This window comes from Myotis nattereri (genome assembly GCF_964212035.1).
Source record: "Myotis nattereri genome assembly, chromosome: 5".
Taxonomy (NCBI): domain Eukaryota; kingdom Metazoa; phylum Chordata; class Mammalia; order Chiroptera; family Vespertilionidae; genus Myotis; species Myotis nattereri.
Genome location: NC_138080.1, coordinates 89,528,414 through 89,549,723, shown reverse-complemented (window position 1 = coordinate 89,549,723; position 21,310 = coordinate 89,528,414). Strand labels below are relative to the sequence as shown.

Sequence of the window (21,310 nt, the reverse complement as noted above, 5' to 3'; positions counted from 1 at the left end):
CCAAACGGGTAACTTAAGTGCATTCTGTCTCCCTAAGTCTCTCATCTCTATTCTCAACCCCCCACTCCTGTCCCCTTCCCACTAGACAGCCCCTCCTCCCAGGTCTGTCCCACTCCTTACCGCTCAGGGAAAAGGCCTGCCGGGCCCTGGGCAGTCCCATGCTGCTGCCTCGGCCCACATTAGCTGGAGCCGGGAGAATTGCTCTCATGGGTCTTGCTGCAGCCAGTAATGAAGGCTTGCCACGTGCTCTGCCTTTAAGCTCTGAAGCTCTGGGACCAGGGGTGATCAGGTCAACTCTGAAGAAAACAAGAAGGAAAATCTAGAAATTCAGAACCAAGAGAAAGAAAAAGAAAAGTGCAGTCTCTAAATAGCACTTTATTGGAGGGATAATTTCATGGTTAAACTGTCAAACTTTAGACAGAAGGCTTCAAATAAAACCTTGAAGTAGTTTGTGGCCTTGGGCAAGTAATTTCACTCTTCCGTTAACCTCAAGTTCCTAATATGTAAAATGGGACAGTAATTACATATACTTCATGGGTTTATTATGAAGATAAAAAGGTGCAAAAACAGTGCCTAAATAATGTAACATCTCATCTGCCTGTAATTAGAGTGTATCAATCTTCCATATGAGAGCACTTAGAGACCCAGGAGAACAGTCTGTTCGTTTTTGTTCTTTTCATCTTTGTAGCTCACATATTGAGCACAGAGCTTGTACCATAGAAGGCCTCAATCCATGTGTGCTAAAGTGACTCACTTGCCCAAACAAAAGGTCTGAAGTGCAGAGCTTCATCCTCTAAGGATACAGAACCATCTCAAAATATATCGTTCAGGATGTTGAGAATACTGACTGTCTCCGAGAAATGGAAATGAATGACTGAGGATGGGACAGAAGAGTGATTTTTTCCAGTATATATTCCTTATACCTTTTGAGTTTAACCATGTAAGTATATTTCCTACTCAACAATAAGATTTTTTTTAAATTATAACATAAATCGGAATTTCTAAACATGGGCAGTTTTAATATTATGGGCCAGAAAACTGTTTGTTGTGGGGGTTATTCTATGTATTGTAAGATATGTAGCAGCATTCCTGGCCTCTACCCGCTAGATGCTGGTAGTAATCCCTACCCTAAGACCCAGTTGTAACAACCAAAAATGTCTCTAAACATTGCCACAATGTCCCCTGGAGGCAAAATGTTCCCCATTGTGAACCACTGTATGAATAAGTAAGGACTTCTAGTTACAAGACCACAACTCCCTCTTGGAAGGGGCTACATGGAGAATCCAGTCAAGCCTTAAAAGAGGTAAAGGGAGGAAGAAACCAAGATGGCGGCATAGGTAAACACCGGAGTTTGCTGCCTCGAACAACCACTTCAAAATACAACTAAAAGACGGATCGGACATCATCCAGAACCACAGGAAGGCTGGCTGAGTGGAAATTCTACAACTAGAAGGAAAGAGAAAAGCATACCAAGACTCAGAGGAGGCGCAGTGCGGAAGTAAAATACCAAGGTGCAGAGGTGCGTGCGGAGCGGGCTGGCGGCTGAGGGCGCGGTTGTCGTTTTCAATCGGGAGGGAGTCTCAAGCTCTGAGTTCCAGTTCCGGGTGAGTCTCTAGGGACCCAGACTCATACGGGAGAAGCGGGACTATCTGGCAGTGGTCGGAACTCGAGGGCAGCTTTCTCTCCGAGGGGCTTGCAGCGATTACCGGGACACTGAGAAGCAGAGCCTCTGAGAGCAGGACTGAGAGCAGCCATAATTGCTAGCCCCGCCCTGTTGATCCCGTGGGACCCGCCCCGCCTAAGTCCTGCAGGGAGGCTTTTGCTGGATAGCCTCAGGCAAAGGCTAGATTAACACCTCCCTAGAGATCCAGGAGCCAGGAAACCCAGAGGTCAGAGTGGGACCATCCAGTTTGCAGTTCCGTGGAACCATAAAGGACACACTCAGGGGGCAGACTCAGTGAGCACCAAAGCCCCACTGAAGCAAGTCTTGTCCCAGAGGGGTGTCTCCAGCATAGAAGTTCTCCCACTGCAGACACAGCTGATTCTCACAGCCAATTGGCCTGGAGGTAAAGTCCTCTCAGTGATAACTACAACAATCAAGGCTTAACTATAACAAGACTGTGCACAAAGACCACAAGGGGGTGCACCAAGAGTGTCCTCCTCAGGTAATTGGGGAGGCTGAACCACTGGGCCCTACAGAACACTCAGCACAGAAAACCACTGTCAACACAGGGAAGCATAAAAAATGCGGAGACAAAGAAAAAGGACACAAATGACAGAAATGGAGGAAAGCAAACTACCTGATATAGAGTTCAAAACCACACTTTTAAGGTTTTTCAAGAATTTTCTATAAACTGCCGATAAACTAAATGAGATCTACAAGAAATCTAATGAGACCCTCGAGGTTGTGATAAAGGACCAACTAGAAATTAAGCATACACTGACTGAAATAAAGAATATTATACAGACTCCCAACAGCAGACTAGAGGATTGCAAGAATCAAGTCAACGATTTGAAATACGAAGAAGCAAAAAACACCCAACCAGAAAAGCAAAATGAAAAAAGAATCCAAAAATACGAAGATAGTGTAAGGAGCCTCTGGGACAGCTTCAAGCGTACCAACATCCGAATTATAGGGGTGCCAGAAGAAGAGAGAGAGAGCAAGATATTGGAAACCTATTTGAAGAAATAATGACAGAAAACTTCCCCTACCTGGTGAAAGAAATAGACTTACAGGTCCAGGAAGCGCAGAGAACCCCAACCAAAAGGAATCCAAAGAGGACCACACCAAGACACATAATAATTAAAATGCCAAGAGCAAAAGACAAAGAGAGAATCTTAGAAGCAGCAAGAGAAAGAAAGTCAGTTACCTACAAGGGAGTACCCATACGACTGTCAGCTGATTTCTCAACAGAAACTTTGCAGGCCAGAAGGGAGTGGCAAGAAATATTCAAAGTGATGAATGCCAAGAACCTACAACCAAGATTACTTTACCCAGCAAAGCTATCATTCAGAATTGAAGGTCAGATAAAGAGCTTCACAGATAAGAAAAAGCTAAAGGAGTTCATCACCACCAAACCAGTATTATATGAAATGCTGAAAGGTATCCTTTAAGAAGAGGAAGAAGAAAAAGGTAAAGATACAAATTATGAACAACAAATACACATCTATCAACAAGTGAATCTGAAAATCAAGTGAATAATCTGATGAACAGAATGAACTGGTGATTATAATAGAATCAGGGGCATAGAAAGGGAATGGACTGGCTATTCTTGGGGGGAAAAGGGGTGAGGGGGATGCAGGAAGAGACTGGACAAAAATCGTGCACCTATGGATGAGGACAGTGGATGGGGAGTGAGGGAGGGTGGGGTGGGAACTGGATGGAGGGGAGTTATGAGGGGGGAAAAAAGAGGAACAAATGTAATAATCTGAACAATAAAGATTTTTTAAAAAAAAGAGGTAAAGGGGGGTTGGGGGGATAAGCTGACACTTATGGACTTCCTCCAATCTGCAAGGCCTACAATCTTTTTCCGTCTATATGGTCAGCCACTGAGGATAAGATTTTTTTCAATACTCAATTCAAGATTTTTCAGAGGAGAGAACTGAACAAAGAGGCATGAAGTGACTATGCCCAGGTCAAATGGAAGCCAGGGACAGTCACAAACAACTGAATTCTCTGACCACCATGACAGGAATCTTTCTGTAAGGTAGCCTTAACAGAGCTTCTCTTTCCAATCCAGTATCAGGACTGAATAGCTTATAATATTGCTCATAGCCTGTACCAACAAGACCCTGATAATGGCTTTAGGGAAACTGACAGGAAGAGATGTATAAGGAACCTGACAGCAGAGTATAAGAGGAAAGGTATATCATTCCATGTTTCTAGGCCTTGGTTTTTGTACCTCCAAAACAGGAGCCATTAAGGGCTCTGTGGCCTCTCAGGAATGCTGTAAGGGCATGGAACAAAACAAACATGAGTTACTCTAAAGGCAATCCCATAATGTATAAACACAGTGGTTTACCCTGTAAGTTTTTTAGAAGCAGGAAGTGGACTGGAAGTGCTGGTCCCCTCGGCTGGTGGTGGCATGTCTGGGCTAGGACTGTCATTCTCGGCTGCTCTCAGAGAGACCTCAGGCTGCACACCACTCTTGACCACTGGCGTCTTAGTGACTGCTGTACCACGATTCCCAGGAGATTCCTTGACCAAAACATGGGCATCTGAGATGATCACTTCTTCCCACTCATTCTCCTCACCCACTTCTCTTGGAGGAGCTACACTTAAGAGCTGGCTTACAGCTTCCGAGTTCTCCAGAGTCAGTTGGGAGGTGGTTTCCTTAGAGGCATTTTGCTCAGTGAGGACAGGCTGCTGATTTCTTTTAACCACAGAGCCTTTGGAGGAGATGCCAGAAGCCAATTCCACTTTGACTTTGGCTGGCTTTTCCTAGAAAAAATAAAAATACCTTGTATGCATATGCCACTTGACAATTGACAACACATTCACAAATATTCTCTCATTTGATCCTCATAACAATAATGTATTGGCAACAGATAAGGAAGCAGAGGCCAGAGAGAGGTGGAAGCTAATGTAAGGTCCCAAGTACGAAACTGGCCTGAATCTAAGTCTTATGATTCCAGGTCCCTTTCACTACAGTATTTAATGCCTGAGTTAGGATAAAGCTCTTCTCCTCACAAACTTCTTACTGGCATGCCTCTTTAGGTTTCAGCAAACAAACACTCACATTTTTTACCTTGACCTTTGACTGTTCAAAGCCTACTTTCCTCTACATGTAGGAAGAGGCTGGCACACTATCATATTGGGCCCGGAAGTCCTAATTTGTTTATTTTGGTGGTCCCTTCATGAGATTCAGTTAATCCCAATGTGCTCACAATCTACAGAGACAGACTGGAGGCCTCTAACTTTGTTGGGGAAAAGTCTATCTTTTGTCCCAAATTCTTCCAGGTGAATATTAAGCCTGACTTACACATATGCTACAAACTCCTCCCTGGGTCAATATAACTCATATACTTATTATTTATGGGCTAGAAAATATTCAAAATCACTAAAAATACCAGCTTCTATCTCAGAACTACTTTTAAAAATTCCTTGGTGCTTTAGCTTTTATGCAATCAGCATATATACATACATGTATACACAGGGTGGAGCAAAAGTAGGTTTACAGTTGTTCATATGGAAAGTAATATAATAATGAATAAATAATACAAGAATAAACTCTGTGATTCACATACTCACAATTGGGAACCTACTTTGCTCCACCCTATAATTATATACATACATACTCTAAAAAAAATTTTTAAATAGTACTTGTCTCCAGGAAAGGTCTCAGAAAGGTTTCTTTCTTTTATGTGTGTAGTGAAAGGCACTGTGAACTAGGAGACATGAACATAAAAGCTGGGTTCCATCTAAGCTCAGCTTCACTCCTAATTACTCAAGTGGCCCAAGGCAAGCTCTATCTGAAGCCTCATTTCCTCATCCTATAAAAGGCTATTATGCAAATCGACCAAATGGAGGAAGGACTGGTCACTATGATGCGCAATGACCACCAGGGGGCAGACGTTCAATGCAGGAGCTGTCCCCTGGTGGTCAGTGCACTCCCACAGGCGGAGCACCACTCAGCTAGAAGCTGGGCTCATGGCTAGTGAGCGCAGTGACTGTGGTGGGCAGCCTCTCCTGCCTCTGTGGCAGCACTAAGGAGCAGTGAGCCGAGCAGTAAGGAGCAGCGAGCGAGCAGGCAAGCAGTAAGGAGGGAGGGGTCCCAGACTGTGAGAGGGCGCAGGCTGGGCTGAGGGACACCCCCCCCCCCACGGCCCCCATGCCCCAGTGCACGATTGTCATGCACCAGGCCTCTAGTTATAAAATAAGAGAGTTGGGTTCTCAGTGTTTGTCAACAGCAGCAAGATAGCCTTTCAGGTGACCCCACTCCACCAGCATCTGTGCTGTCATTAAATTTTATCACTACCTTCCAGTGACTGATTTGCAAAAACCACTCACCCTTCCAAAGCCCCTCAGGCAGCATGTCACCTCTAGCTAAGAACTTTAAGAAATCTCCATAAAGCATTCTCAGATTCTAACACCCACTGGCGCATAAGGATGAGTAAAGGATACAGGGCTTACTGACTGCTAAAGAGGGAAAAGTCTGCAGAAAAATAGGAGACAAGTTAAACTAAGCTTCTAAGATGAGATCTTTGAGCAAAATACTGCCCACTTAAGTAGACTATTTTAGACAAAGATCCTTGGCAGGAAAACTGGATAACTTAAGCAATAAGCTAAAATTCTAGTTGGTGATCTCAGATTTCCTTACTCAGCCTCCCCTTTTTAGACGTCACCTTTCTTTCAAGATGAAAGGCAAATACTACCAGTTGCCCACTCAGAGGCCTCAGTTAGCACCATCAGAGAACAAAGGAGTGAGGCGCTGAGCTACAGAGCCTTTTATACCATCCTCTGTTCCATCCAACTCACTGGGAACCATGCCACACATTTTTTGGGGCTAATTTTAGCCAGTATGAGCTCCAGAACAATACAAGAAAAGGTTGAGTCATTTCCTGACTGGTGTGGACACATTTGGAGCTTTTAGAAACTATTTATACTTGCTTCAAAAAATCAGAACTAAAAAATGTTAGCAATGCTTAAAAAGTGTGTTTTAGTGGAAGAAAAGGCGCTGGCATAATTAGTGAACTTAACAAGTCACTTCCCTTGAATCTATTTCCCCTCAGCTGGAAACTTGGAGTTGAACTAGCTGATAACCAGTCACTTTTAACTCTAAAATTCAAAGTACATTAATGCTAAAATGTTACTCTTTTTCTTCTTGTACTCACTTATTCATTCCTATGAGGTTTAGAAATCATAGAATCTACTCTTTACACAGTAACTCGGAAAAACCTTTGGGGAAAACTTCTGACTTAGCAAGTCAATATGAGGACAAGTAGATAAAAAAACCAATTGTCTTCATGTCATGAGTTTCATCTCAGAAAGAGAACCAAGGCTAAAAGTTATTTTAATCAAAGGTGGGAAAAAAGACATAAAATGAAAAAGAAAAGAAAGCCAAGTAAAAACATAATCTGAAGTGAAGGGCACAGGGTCATTAAGATTGTTCCATGCAAAAGCATAGGAAATAAGGTCAACAGACAGACCGTCTGTGCATGAGTGAAGAAAGGCCAAGGAAGGTTCGACTACTATCCAATTCAATCTCCCTACTACCACTGGGGAAGTACGTTTTGGGAAGACTAACTGGGGTGGGAATAAATGGGATGGCTTCACAGAGGCACACCAGAAGTACGCACAAGGCACTGGACAAAACCTCCTGAGACACACTAGCACTAGATCCTTCCTGCCCCTTGAAAGATCGAATTACTAACAATAATAGAGACAATAATTATATTGCTGCCAACGACGACGACAGGAATGAAGCCTCACTGAGGATTTAATAATGCCACGAATGTGTCATCCATTTTCCATGCATCATCTCACTGGACTCCTGCAACAACCCTAATGAGTTAGGTAATGTTGTTTACTTATAGTTACAAATGAAAGGAAACCTAAATCAAGAGTAGAAACATAAAATGACTTGCCCAAGGTTGCATAGCTAAAAACTTGGGAAGCAGAGGTTTGAACTGAGGAAGCTAACTCCAGGACTGTTTTCGTACCTATTATCCTGGCCTGTTTCCTGGAATTGGTATTATCCTGAGCTTCAACACGGAGCCAGAGGGCAAAAATCATCATCCCAGTATTTTTCAAGGAGATGTTATGTGGAAATTGCCCCAGATAAACTTAATAAGTATACTGCAATATAAGTTTTATCTACACAAATAAACCTGGACAATGCTGAGTTAAACACATTACAAACACAATCCTAGCCTAAGCTATTTTCACAAAGACAATGCCCTTTTTCCTTTTCTATCTACCCAAATTCTACTGATCTAGACCATCCCCTCTATAAAACCATCCCTGACTATTTTAGTCTTTTGGGCCCTGAATAATTTACAGTCTAATATAAAAATGTGACAAGCATGTATGATTTATATAGTTAAGTGCCAAGCATACAACATGTGCTGAACTGAACTTCACAGGGCATAGCTTTGATGTTCATGTATTTACAAAGCATCAATTATCTAGAGAAATGGTATATGTTTGGAAAGTTAGACTATGAAAGATCTTGAGTATTAGTTAAGTACCTCCACTTTTAATAGGAGCATAGATTGAAAGGACTTTGAGCTAAGGAGTGAGAAAATGTGAGCTACACATCTAAATAGCAAGAACAGTCAGTGTAAAGGATGGGCTGTTAAAAATTTAACCCTAATAGAAAATGAATAAATTAACATGGGATAGTCATCCATGGGAAATTATAAAACCATTACAGAAAACGTTTTTGAAGAATATTTAAAGGCATAATATATTATATGAAAAAAGGCAAGATACAGAACTTATATATTCACACACAAAAAGACCAAAATATTAACTAATAATAGCTTTTCTTTGGATGGCATAAGCTTATGGGTAACATTTTTATTCTTTCTTTTTAAAACAGTCTACAATGAAATTGACTTACTTGTATGGTCAGAAAATGAAAATAAACATTAATTTTTAAAGTTATCTGTTCTGAAGGAAAATCTACTTTGTGGACTTCCAAATCAGCAATGGCCAATAGATTTTACCTTTGGGATCCACTTCCCTCCTAGGAAGTTACCACAGGTAGGGCACTTAGGTGGTTTGTGCCTTGTGACATATGTAAAGGAGCAACCTGGGCTGGTGCATGTCCCATGGCCTCGGCGGGTGTATGTAGTGGTCTGTAAAAAAAAAAGGGGGGGGGGTTCAGAATCAACACCACAGTCTAACCTCTCTCAGATCCTGATCACCATTATCACCACAACAATGCAGCAGGATAGCAGCTTGTAGAAGGATAGGCAATCTATAATAATAAATGTGTAATATGCTTAATTAGACCGGACTTCCTTCTGGACGACCGTCCAGATGAAGCTGGGGCTCCGAAGGAAGCCGGTGCTGGCAGCCGGGGGGAGGAGGGAGGTGGGGAAGAAGGCCTACTCTTGCATGAATTTCGTGCACCGGGCCTCTAGTTCATGGTATAAACGGTTGAAGTTGGAAAGGTCTGACTAGCTACAACTAGTGTACTTTTTAGAAATGGAGCAAATGAGTTCAAATGAGAAAAGAGAGCTGTCCAAGGTTATAGTTAGGCACCAGAAAAATAAAGATCGTAATAGCTGCTATTTTTAAAATTGATATATAACTGACATATTAGTTTCAGATGTCTAACATAATGATCAATATTTGTATATGTTGCAAAAACAATTACCACAATAAATCTAGTTAATACCCATGAGTACACATAATTATAATTTTTTTCTTGTGATAAGAGTGGTTGCTATTAATTGAGCAGGGAATCACACAGTGCTGAACACTTTACATAGTATCTCATATAATGCTCTTAACAATGCTCTCAAGTTCATTCCTACTGAGGTTCAGAGTAGTTAAATGCTTTGCCTCAAATAGTAGTAACTCAAGGGCAGAGGTAAACCTAGAAACCACATCTCTCTAATTCTTGGTCCACGATTTCCACGCACCCAGCTGCACCCTATGGCTCTGAATACTTCAAAGAATGTGCTTTATCTTCATTCTTATTAGTTAAAAATCAGGGAACCTAGGGTTCAGAGATAAAAAAAAAAAAAAAAAAAAAAGTAGACCATGGTCACTAAAAAATGAGGGATCTCCGGTAGAACCCAGAATTTAAGTACTATTTTTGATACCTGGTTGGCCATCCAAGTATGCAGAGGGCAGACTTGCTTGAGTTATACCTCGATTTTCAAAGTTGTACAGGTGGTCAACTTTGCTGTCCAAGGGCCAATTTTATTTGCATATGGATATACTTGGCCACTGGCTCTCACCATCCCTACTGATTTCCCTTTCTACAGACTGTATTACAATGGGCTGTTACATGGCAGTTATAAGTAGAAATTAGCTATGAACCATTTCTAAATTAATGCTGGAAAGAAAACATTCCCTGTCAGATTTGTTCTGTCACTTATGAGTGTGTATTCAGCTATCAATCCCAGCTTCCCTAGCCTGGCCCAAAAAACCCGAAAACCTCCCTTGAGAAAACACCTAGCTGCCACCTGGCTACCTCTTTCAGGACATCCAGGAAAAGGTGATTATGATAATGGTAACGACAGGGCAAGAATGAGTGTGAAGTGGGGTGGCACCAGGAAAAAAGACCAAGCTTCGGATTGCAGCTTGGCCACCAACACCCTGAATGACCAGATAATCTCTGAGAACTTCGCCCGTCCCAGCGTCCGAAGGTCTAAGACTTCTAGGAAACTACCTGGGAGAGAACTGTTCTGGAGGCCTGGCCTCCATCAATCCCCACACACTGACCAGTTTGATGGAGGTGGGGTTTTCCACAACCGAGTAGGCAGGAAGAGGCAGCATGATGAACTGTGTGGCTGGCGCAGAGGAGCTACTCTCACTGGAATCCTGTGGGCACAGGGAGAGCGAGAGTGAAGAGCACCGAGGACCTCCCCCAACACAAGGCCAGATCGAGTCCAACAACCACAATGTGCTTATTTAAAAGAATAAAGAATCTACAATTGTCTCAAAATAAGAAGTTTACTTAAGAGCAAATAAAAGTAGGAAAGAAACATTACCACAGGGAACGTACTATCCTCATTTTACAGATAAAAAACAAACGGTTCTCAGAGACTTAGATCTCCTAAGATCACATAAGCAGTTAGTGAAAGAACCCAACCCTCTGACCCTATCCAATGTCCTTACTGGCCAGTGCATGCTTCGTTATCACAAGCAGCACTGAGGCAACAAACAATAAAATGGATTCAGGCCTGGCATGGATTCTTCTGCAGCAGTACCTGCTCTCACCTTTACAGGCCACAGGGGCCGCAGCATGCTGGTCCTGCCTCTGAGGATACCATCCTACCAAGTGCAATAAAGGGCATGATGGCATCTTCCTACTTCAGGGGTCCAGGCTGTGGGATCACTGATACTGCTCTTTCCCCTCACTTGGGCGTAACATGTAGGTTCTGGAGAGAGACTTGCCTCTTCTTCCTCAATGATTAGTCCCATCAACCTGAAGAGAACTCCCCCTTCTTCCTACCTACCCCGCACCCATGAAGACTATGTGGAAATCTCCTACACAGTTCAAGGTGCCACTTTGTTTGTTGAAACAATCTTCAGGAAACATAAAATTCTGACTGATACTAAACCTGACAGACCCTGGCTTTATCTCATGGGTAGCCCACATACCATTTCCTCCTTCCTGCTAAAGTATTATGTACTACCTCATATGGGGAAAGTTCCACCTATGCTGGGCAAGAGGAGCTAGCAACTTGCCTGAGAAACAGGAAACAACTTGGATCAAGCCCAGGGGCAAGAAGGTTCAGGAGGACTCCAGTCCCACTAGAAATGCCCCGTCAGCAGCTCTCTCCAGTCCACATCTCCAGAGTCACACGGCATGGTGCTGGCTGTGAATTTTTAGTAATTCTCGAGGAAGTAAAAGACATCAGTACCAAAGCCACTTACCCTCATGACTGTTACCACTGACATGCTCTCCCCCACCTGGGGCTGAGGCACAGCCAGGCTTCCAGTGGGGAGGTCTGGTGAGCCATTCACTAAGGTCTCTTCAATCACCAGGCTTGTCTGGTAAGGCTGGTGGCTCTCCCCTACCTCCAGGGAAGCCTCCTCCAGGAGCACATCCTGGCTGAGGATCTCTGAGGTGGTGATCTCCTGTACAGCACCCGGCTGGGCAAGGGCTCCCGCCTCCTCAGCGAGGGCCTCCACAGCCATGCACTGCTCTGCCATGCCTGCATGGCTGGGCACTGTCTCCAGGGCTGTGTTGGACACAAGAGATGGTCCCTTGGAGGAGACCTGGTTCTGGGCCACACACAGTTCCAGCTGAGGGCAGCTCCGGTCCTCCTGCAGGCTGCTCTTGGGGATGATGATGTAATCCGAGCGGGGTAGGATCTTGCGGAAACCTGGGATGTCCGGAACCACAGCGGTCAGTGTAGAGAGCTTAGAGTTCTGAAGATGAGGAAGTCAGGAAAAAGGAGACAAGCAAAGATAAATGGAGTAAGGTAACATGGATATACGTATCTCAGCTTTTTCTTCTCCCTGCAAAAGGGACCAGAAAGACTCTACTCTCTTGACTTAAGATTTAGATAGGTTCAGCCTCTATAACAGCAATGCCATCTTCATTTGAATCTCACTTTAACCAATATAGTTTCCTTGCTCATTCACACAGGAGACTGAGAACATGGATTAAAAGGGCACTGATCTTGGCATCCAAAACTATGAATGGGAACCCCATGTTTGGCACAGTCTCAAGCAAATCCGTTCCCCTTTTTTGGACTAGCTCCCCAAACTGTAAAATGAGGGATCTGAATCTGGCTAATTATGAGTTCCTTTTCATCTCGATACTTTAGGATTCCACAGTAACAGAAAATTTAAACAACAGAATTTATAATGTGCAATAAAAAAAGCAAAAAGCTTAAATTACAAGTCAAGGCCTAGTTGGAACTCACGGCAGCAAGAGTCCAAACATTGTTGGTTTCTCCCAAATTACAAAGAAGAGGATGAAGAGACCATGGAGCTAACAAGGCCTCATGAGAGAACGTGCTTTTGGAAGGGGTTATCTGACAAGGGCCTAAATATATTGGGGGTGGGGGAAAGAATACAATATTAACACTGACCTAGGATCTTCAAATTCAGAAAATAATTTCCTAACCTTAAAAACAACACTATTAAGTTAGATACTATTATTCCCACATGGCAATGAAGGAATTGAAGCTCAAGGAGGTAACCTTTCCCAAAACACAAAACTAGTAAGTAAAAAGCTGGAACTCCAGGCCAGGTCTACTAAAATGTTCTGCCTCCTCTCCCCCCCACAAGGACTGTTTCCCAGACTCACAGTGGCATCTCCAATATTGTAGGTAACACAAAGCTGTTCCTGGAAGAAGAATACCAAGCCAATAAGGACAAAATATCTAAATGGCAGTGGCAGACAGGCTCCACTAAGGGAAACCAGGTACTACTAGAAGCACAACCCTGAATGACTAATTGGCACCAAGAAAAGGGTGCTTTTGTGCGTTTTTTCCTTTTTGTGGTTTTTTCCTCTTTTTCAATTTAAACTGAAAGTTACCCAATAAGAAAAATAGAAAAGCTCAAAGTGAACAGTTAAGTGAGAACTGAAATGGAACAAAAAATATTTCAGAAGCAACTTTAAAAGAAACACTAAGTCCATTACAAAAGGATCTTAAATCAAAAGCAATAGTCAATGAGTCCACTTAAGGTACAAAGGAAGCACTCAGATGAAACAGCAAAGCAGACAGACCGAATCCTTTATGGAACCTTTACTGAAGAGATAATGGAGAAATGATATTCTCAAGTCATCCTTTGAAACAGACAGGTCAGGAGGACAAAACTAACTAATGGCAAATGCTCAGGATGGTCTGGACTTAATCAACAGATTCAAGGATAGAGAAATCAGGATGGCCTAAATCAGCGCTCACCAACCTTTTGGACCTCGCGGACCACCAGCTGGTGATCACTGGCCTAAAAGACACTCATCTTACAGACTGGAAGGAATAACACTGGAACTATGGCCTCTACCTCTTGGTAGGAGACCTGAGGGGCTGCTGAGGAGACAGCATGCCACAAGTACGCTGATACGCTTTCAAAGTATGCAGGCAGAGGGTCTCACCTTCACACCAGGCAATGTGGGTGAGGTCAAACACAGCACATAAAGCAGGGGTGGGGAACATCCAGCCCGTGGGCCTTATAAAGCTCTTGAAATCATTTGGTTTGGCCCTGCCAAGGCATTAGGGGTGAGCTAATTAAATGTTTGACCAAATACAGCAGGCTAATTTTTAAGGCGATACTTTTGTATGGCCCATGAATAATGTCATAAATATCCAAATGGCTCTTCGCAGAAAAAAGGTTCCCCAACCTTGACATAAAGCCTCACCAGTCTTGGCATAGTCCAGATCAATGGTTCTCAACCTTCTGGCCCTTTAAATACAGTTCCTCATGTTGTGACCCAACCATAAAATTATTTTCGTTGCTACTTCATAACTGTAATATTGCTACTGGTATGAATCGTAATGTAAATATCTGATATGCAGGATGGTCTTAGGCGACCCCTGTGAAAGGGTCGTCCGACTGCCAAAGGGGTCGCGACCCACAGGTTGAGAAGCACTGGTCCAGATGCTCATTAAATGCCACCTTTTCTTATTATATGGTCACTGGACATTTAATCTACTAAAGAGTGATATTTATTGACTGAGTCAGCATGTGCCAAGAACTCAGCAAGGTGCTTTACATTATCTATTTAAAACCCTGTGAGTAGATACAATTATCTCCATTTTACAAATGAGAAAACCAAAACTCAAAAGGTTAAGTGGTTCTTTCCAGGTCACAGCTAGTTAGTATCAGAGCTAATCTATTCATGTTTTGGTGGCAGAGGTAAAATAATAGTAGATATAAATTAAAAATGGTAACAAAGAATCACTGCAGAGGATTTATTTATGTTTTTAACGTCTTAATAAGACCTACAGTAATGTCTTTTTAAGAACTATATCTCTACTCTATCCCTGGCTGGTGTGGTTCTGTAAACAGAGCACCGGCCTGAGCACCGAAAGGTCTCAGCTTCAGTTCCTGGTCAAGGGCACGTACCTGGGTTGCAGGTTCGTTCTCCGCCTCCTGTGAGGATACATACAGGAGGCAGCCAGCTGATGTGTCTCTCTCACATTGATGTCTCTCTCTCTTCCTTCCTCCCTCTTTCCCTCCCTCCCTCACTTCCACTCTCTCTGAAAAGCAATAGAAAAAATATCCTCAGGTGAGAATTAACCAAAAAAAAAAATCACTACAGACTAGGTGAAAATTTTTTGGTATCATGGGCAAAAAGATTGTTGACTTTATAATGGGTAAACCAAAGGGAGTATGTGTACTTCTTCTAGCCTCGGCTTCCTCTCCCCCAACCCCACTCCCCCGCAGTGATTGTTTCCCAGATCCACAGTTCATAAACAAATTATCTGGAGGAGGAAGTACACAGTGACATCTCCAACACTATAGGTAACACAACGCTGTTCATGGAAGAGGAATGCCAAGCCAATAAGGACAAAATATCTAATTGGCAGTGGAATGAGCTCCACTAAGGAAAAATACAGCCTGTTCTGCCAAACAGTTGCATTCCTGGGGAACCTCTGCTTTACATTATAAAAAAGAAGTTAGAGACAATTGTTTCAATTAAAAAAATGGAGTTAAAGTTAAAAGGTCTCAGCAAGCAATAACAAGGTTATTTTCCTAAAGGAATTTTAGTTTTAAAAAACATAGCGGTGTTGACAGTTGTCAGTGAATTTTGTTATTGTGAACTAGAATAACAAAATGGCTGAGGGACACAAACCCAAACGCTTCCCTGCTCATTCTTTAATCTATGCACTCAAACCTTCATTCTCCTTCATCATCTTCTGCTTTAACCTTGCATTTCTGCTTCTAGCAAAGTTCACAGCCATCAGTGGTGATATTATACAAAGCTACTATACCTATCTCTAAACACAGAGCCCAAACGCTGATCATTATACCTGACAGTAATCATTAGAACACAAATTAATTATATTATGTTCAACTTATAACATGACCATTCTTGATGTAGGAGAAATGCCAATAGGGGGTGGGCAAAAGTAGATTTACAGTTGTAAGTACATGAAACAGAGTTTATTCTGGTATTATATTTTTCCATACCAATTGTAAACCTACCTTTGCCCTGTATAAAGGAAAATATTTATTACCCATAAGAATAAAAAGGCTCCAAGATATGCTAAAATTCAGAAAAGGAATCTAAGGCTCGCTGCAGATAACTCAGAAAATGCCATCTCCATGTACTGCTGCAACCAGAGGACAAAAGAGTACATAGTATCATCAAAATTAAAGCAGGCAATATCAGACAAAAGAAAAATGACTCAATTCAATTCAAAGTTTTCCCAAGAAAAGGAAACAGGAGAACAGGGGTTGATCTCCCTTAGGCCTTTATCATTGAACCAAAGGAGAAATAAGTTGGGGGGAAAATTACTTACAGGATCCAAACCTTCTTTCTCTAGTTTGGCTTTCTCCAAGTAGTAACTCCTTTCAGCCACGCTGAGAAGCCTCCAACTCTCGCTAATCTTCTTATTGATCTCAGACTGTGGGAGGTGGGGGAGCTCCTGCTGAACTTTCAGGTAGATGTCATAATAGTACAGAAGGTAAGCCGACCTGAGGAAGTAATGACTTCTTAAGGTTTTCCCTCATTTAACTAGTTTTGAACAGTGAAGAGGTAGACACAAAACTCAGTATTTCATTTCAAAGCATTTAACTAAATAAGAACTGGAGCAAAGAAACATTTAAATAAGACCCCTAGATGGTGCATCAGAGGTTTATCTCTGTAGAAACCAGGAAGCAACGGCTTGTCTGGTTTACTTCCATGGACTTTTTTCTGCAGGATGACTGGCGTTAAAACCCAATATGAGCAAAGACAGACACAGCTGCCCTGTCATTCCACCCTCAGGAAGGTTAGTTAGGGGGCTGATTACATAGTCGGACCACCACTCACTGCCTTTACAGACTTTGGTCATCTCAGGCTGAGAGAGGGGAGCAAGTAGAATTATCACAGTGACCCAATGCAGCACGAAGTTAGAAGTATTCACAATTAAGAGGGAGAACAGAGTTATAATTTGAATAGTCTTTATAGGTATCTTGGTACTATTTATAATGCCATGTTTTTATTCATGCTTTATTTTAAATATTTAAATACTAACAATGGTAATAATAAATAACATGGTTATTTTGTACAGTAAATCTTCCCAAGAACACTGACAGGTTCTTGGAATTGTGGCAAAACAATGTATAATGAAACCAAATTTATCATAGGCTAATTGATATAAACAAGAGTTAAGTCCCTATAGCAGTGGTTCTCAACCTTCTGGCCCTTTAAATACAGTTCCTCATGTTGTGACCCAACCATAAAATTATTTTCGTTGCTACTTCTTCACTGTAATGTTGCTACTGTTATGTATCGTAATGTAAATATCTGATATGCAGGATGGTCTTAGGCGACCCCTGTGAAAGGGTCGTTCGACCACCAAAGGGGTCACAACCCACAGACTGAGAATCGCTGCCCTATAGCATCCCATCAGTGGTATAATGAAACGACATTGAAGAAACTGATGTTATTCAAGGACCTGCTGTACATAGCTTCCACCATTGGTATGGTACAATTTCTTCTGACAGCCTGGCAACGTGACCAAAATCTAGCCAGGAATGGCAACTGCTGGCATCAGTCTCCCACTCCCCACTCCCCATCTCCCTTTCCCACAACCCCAATGCCCATCCAGAGACTTCTACTGACATGGCACTCTCAGTTAATATGGCAGCTTTAAAGTCTTCCTCAACATAGCTCTCCAAGCAGCTACTGTTCATAAATGCCAGCTACCAAAACATGTTGACTAACCTGGGTTTCTTGGCTTTTTCTCCATGTATTTTATACTTTTTCTTCTTCTTGGGTGGCCCAGGGGAGGTGTAACAGTAGGATTCCTCAATTTCCTCCATCACAACAGTTACCTCAGTACCATCATATGATGAATCCATGGCTAGGAGACAGTCAAACACAAATATGTTTCAAGAATCCACCTTAAAGGGAACAGCAAATGACTCCTTAGCTCTGCCAGGGCCTTAAGGCTGAGTCATTTCCCAAACTCAGTAGGTCTAAGAAATTCCTGGGGGGTGCTTATTAGATACAGATTTCAGGATTCCCCCTGGCCTGCTGAATCAGAATCTCTAGAGGGTATGAAAATTTGCATGCTTAACGAGCGCCCCAGATAAGTCCTTTGACCAGACAAATGTGGGAACACTAACTTAGCCCTTTCACTGATGGGATACTCACAGTAAGGCTTCGGCTCAAAGATTTTAGTGCCTCGTTATAAGAATCCCATATAGTAACAGGTAAAAAGAATACGTGGCCAGGAGTCAGAAGTTCCCTTCCTCATGCTTCATCAACTTAAGCAAACTGCTTAATTCACTCAGTCAGTCATTCAAACATGCAGTAAGTGCCTATACAGTGGGGCCTTGACTTACGAATGTCCTGACTAACGAGTTTTTTGAGATACCAGCTATCTCCCGGCTGATTTTTTGCATTGAGTTGATAGAGAAATTTGAGTTAAGGAACTCCTTAACGAGCTTGGTCTCGGAACGAATTAAACTCGTAAGTCAAGGCCCCACTGTATATGAGAGATTTCTTTCCACTCTGCCAACTTGTGTGACTTCGGGCGAGTCCTTTAGCTGCAGGTTCAGTTCTCATGGATAAAAAAAGATATCTCACCCACCTTACTACAGATTTTTACTGGCAAGGCTCAAGGACATCATAGCTACAATCCTATCTGAGAATAGTCGACTGCTGTACAAAAGAAAGGGTTCATTATGAAAGATGAATAATCTTTGGCCAAGGTGGTATCGACCTGCCCAAGGCCACCCTAGCAAATAGGACTTGCATGACAGATTTTTTTTTTTTTCAATTCAAAAACCCAATTATCTAGGCCTTCTTTCATTATACTACACTGCTCCCCACCTCCACTGGCAACCCTCTAAACCAGCACAGTTCAACAGACCTTCTGCGATGACAGAAATGTCCTATTATTTGTGCTCTCCAATATGGTAGCCACTTATGGCTAATGACCATCCGGAATATAGTGGGTATGATTAAGGAATTAATCTTGTTTTAATTGTAATTAACTTAAATAGTAGGTACGGCATTGGGTAGCACCGGTGTAAAGAGTAATCTGACAGACCAACATTAGCTTTCTGCCACTGGTCTAAGAAACAGAAAATCTACCAACAGCTTTTCCTGGTGAAAGAAAGACATACAACAGCGTAATGAGTTAGCTGTGGCTACTACATTCTAAGTTGGAGTTTCACCCACGAGACTCAATCCTTGGAGGCAGAAAGGTTCCCAAAAACCAAGTGCATTTTATGAGAAAGAAATAACATTCTTGCTCCTAAAAATCTGTCAATTTTTGCAGAGAATTTAGGATTCTGGGAAGAAGGAGTTGTGCTAGTAAACCCAGGGCTGATCTGTGCATTACCAAGCCCACTCACATCTCATTTAGCCCTCCCTACGCAAATGATAAGCACCATCTGGGGTATAATGAGAAAGACAGCACAGCATGTTGAGTCAGGAGACCTGGATCCACGTCCAGAGCTCTAACTATGTCATCTCTGACAAACCGTAAATTTCAGTTTGTTCCTCACGTGAGACATAAAGAATCAATGGCTCCTAACTTTTCGGGAGGCAAGAACCCCTTTGAGAATGTTGTGAAAGCTAAAAACCTCTTTCGTAGAAAATACAGACAAAAAAATATTTCTCCTATAATTTTAAAGATATCCTCTAGGATAAGAACACATTATTCTATTCCCAAAGTTATTTCTAGTTCTGTGTCATCTCTAAATTATTTCCCTCCTCATTATAAAACACACACACACACCTACACACTGTCTGTCATAGTGAAAGAGAACATAACCCGCAATTTGGCTGGGTAAGTAAGAGGCCAGTGCCTTCAATGGGTAAGGGAAGCTAGAGTTCAAATCAGGGCTATGTGGGTACCGTATTTTTTTGCCCTTAACTGATTTCTCAGCCCTGCAGAGTCTTGCAGAGAAAAGCAATAATTGCAAGAGATCACATAGGGTTGTAGCACCCAGATCCTAGGCCTCAGTACAGCAATGCCTCCCCACCCACCCCCACCCCCCCAAAAAATGCAGGACAATATAAAGGTTAAAACCAAGGGCTTGGAAGGGCAGAAAAACAGGACTCTAATTTCAGTTACACATTTTAACAGCGCCCGCAGGGCTCTATGACCTTGGGCAATCTACTTACTCTAAGGCTCAGTTTTCTCACCTGCAAAGCAGAGTTACGGGCAGTCCTTGAAATTTGCGAAACACTTCCACTGCCCCATCACACCCTCCTCCCAACCTCGTGCGACAGCGCTGACGGCTCAGCCATGGGCACGGTTTGACTCTGGATGAGTTCCTTCCCCTCTCTGCGTCCCACATACCCCAAAGGTACCGAATGCGAATGCAGGAGACCACGGCTCACAGCTCCTGCTCTGCAGAAGGCACGGGGCACCGGAGCCACCCCACCCAGCTCGAGGTCGCCTCGCCGGTCGCCGCGCGGTGCAGCGCGGCGCTCAAGGGCGGGACTTACCCCGAGGAGCGTGGACGCCGCGCGGCTCACATTCCCGGAGGCACCCGGCCCGGGGGCTCGACGAGCGGGCTGGCCCGCGCCCTCGCGCTCCCCGCTGTCGGCGAGAGGCGGCTCCAGTCGTGACAGTGGCAACAAGGAAGTGGAGGCGAGGGCTCGCGCGCGCATCCCGGGGGCTGGAGGAGCCCAGGCCCCGCGGCCCCGCCCGGCGACACACGGCGCGGAGTCGCGACAGCCCCTTTCGCTGCTCCTCCGCCTCCGAGTCGCGATAGGAGGTCTTGGAGGGCAGGTGTGGGAGCACAGGTTACTCCGCAGGCTCTTCAGCGACGCCTGCAGAGGGCCCCGGGGTCAGGCCCCGGGGAGCCCGAGGAAGACAGCAGAAACGCGGGCGTCGCCGCGGCACCCGGTCGGCGCTGGGGGCGACAGCAGCTGTAGCAGTAGCAGCAGCAGTAGCAGCAACAGTAACCTCGAATCGCCTGGGAGACCCGTCCCGGCGGCCCTCGCGGCGCACCGGAAGCGGCCACCGGAGTGCTTGCGTGCACCCCTTGCGCAAGCGCAGCAGTCCAGCCCCAGCTGAGGGGCGGGCCCACAGGAACTGCTAATAGATGTAGAGGGGACCGCTAACGCGGACGGACTGCTTCCGGCCGGAAGTTCTGGAAGGAGGAGGAAGCTACGGTCGCCCGCTGTGGGAGGTCCCTGCTGCCCGGCCCCCAGGCATTGACGTAGGGCTTTCAGGTAACTGGGGCGAGGCTGTGCCGAGAGTGAAGGATTCAAGGCTCCACTTCACTCCTCAGTCAGTCCCGGCTCCTTCAGGATAGGGTTCTCCTTAGTGTTGCACCAAGCCGTCCTCCTCACTGCGGCCCTGTCCCCGCTCCCCGCACAGTTACGGTTGTGAGTTTCCTGGAGTGCTTCAAACTGAACTGAAGGACCCTATGGGGAGGCTCCGGAATCAGATGTGGATTGTACTGTCCTTTCCCGCCCATGTCACAGATGATTGTCCCACATTTGTACAAGTCCCTGCACGTTCCTCACTATCTTTTTAATATATTTACTAG

The 21,310-nt window shown here is 43.9% G+C and overlaps 1 protein-coding gene across 1 annotated transcript in view; it reads right to left on the bottom strand.

Annotated features, from left to right (window-relative positions):
- HMGXB3 (HMG-box containing 3) overlaps window positions 1-20,777 on the bottom strand; it is a 46,525-nt gene extending 25,748 nt beyond the window's left edge. The window contains exons 1-8 of the mRNA XM_081091040.1: window positions 20,259-20,777; window positions 17,517-17,655; window positions 16,108-16,282; window positions 11,561-12,058; window positions 10,403-10,501; window positions 8,671-8,802; window positions 4,023-4,441; window positions 121-296 (exon numbers count right to left, since the gene is read on the bottom strand). Coding sequence (XP_080947166.1) covers window positions 121-296; window positions 4,023-4,441; window positions 8,671-8,802; window positions 10,403-10,501; window positions 11,561-12,058; window positions 16,108-16,282; window positions 17,517-17,653 — 1,636 coding nt within the window. The 5' untranslated portion in view covers window positions 17,654-17,655; window positions 20,259-20,777. The remainder of the gene's footprint in view (window positions 1-120; window positions 297-4,022; window positions 4,442-8,670; window positions 8,803-10,402; window positions 10,502-11,560; window positions 12,059-16,107; window positions 16,283-17,516; window positions 17,656-20,258) is intronic.
- Between the last annotated feature and the right edge of the window lie 533 nt (window positions 20,778-21,310).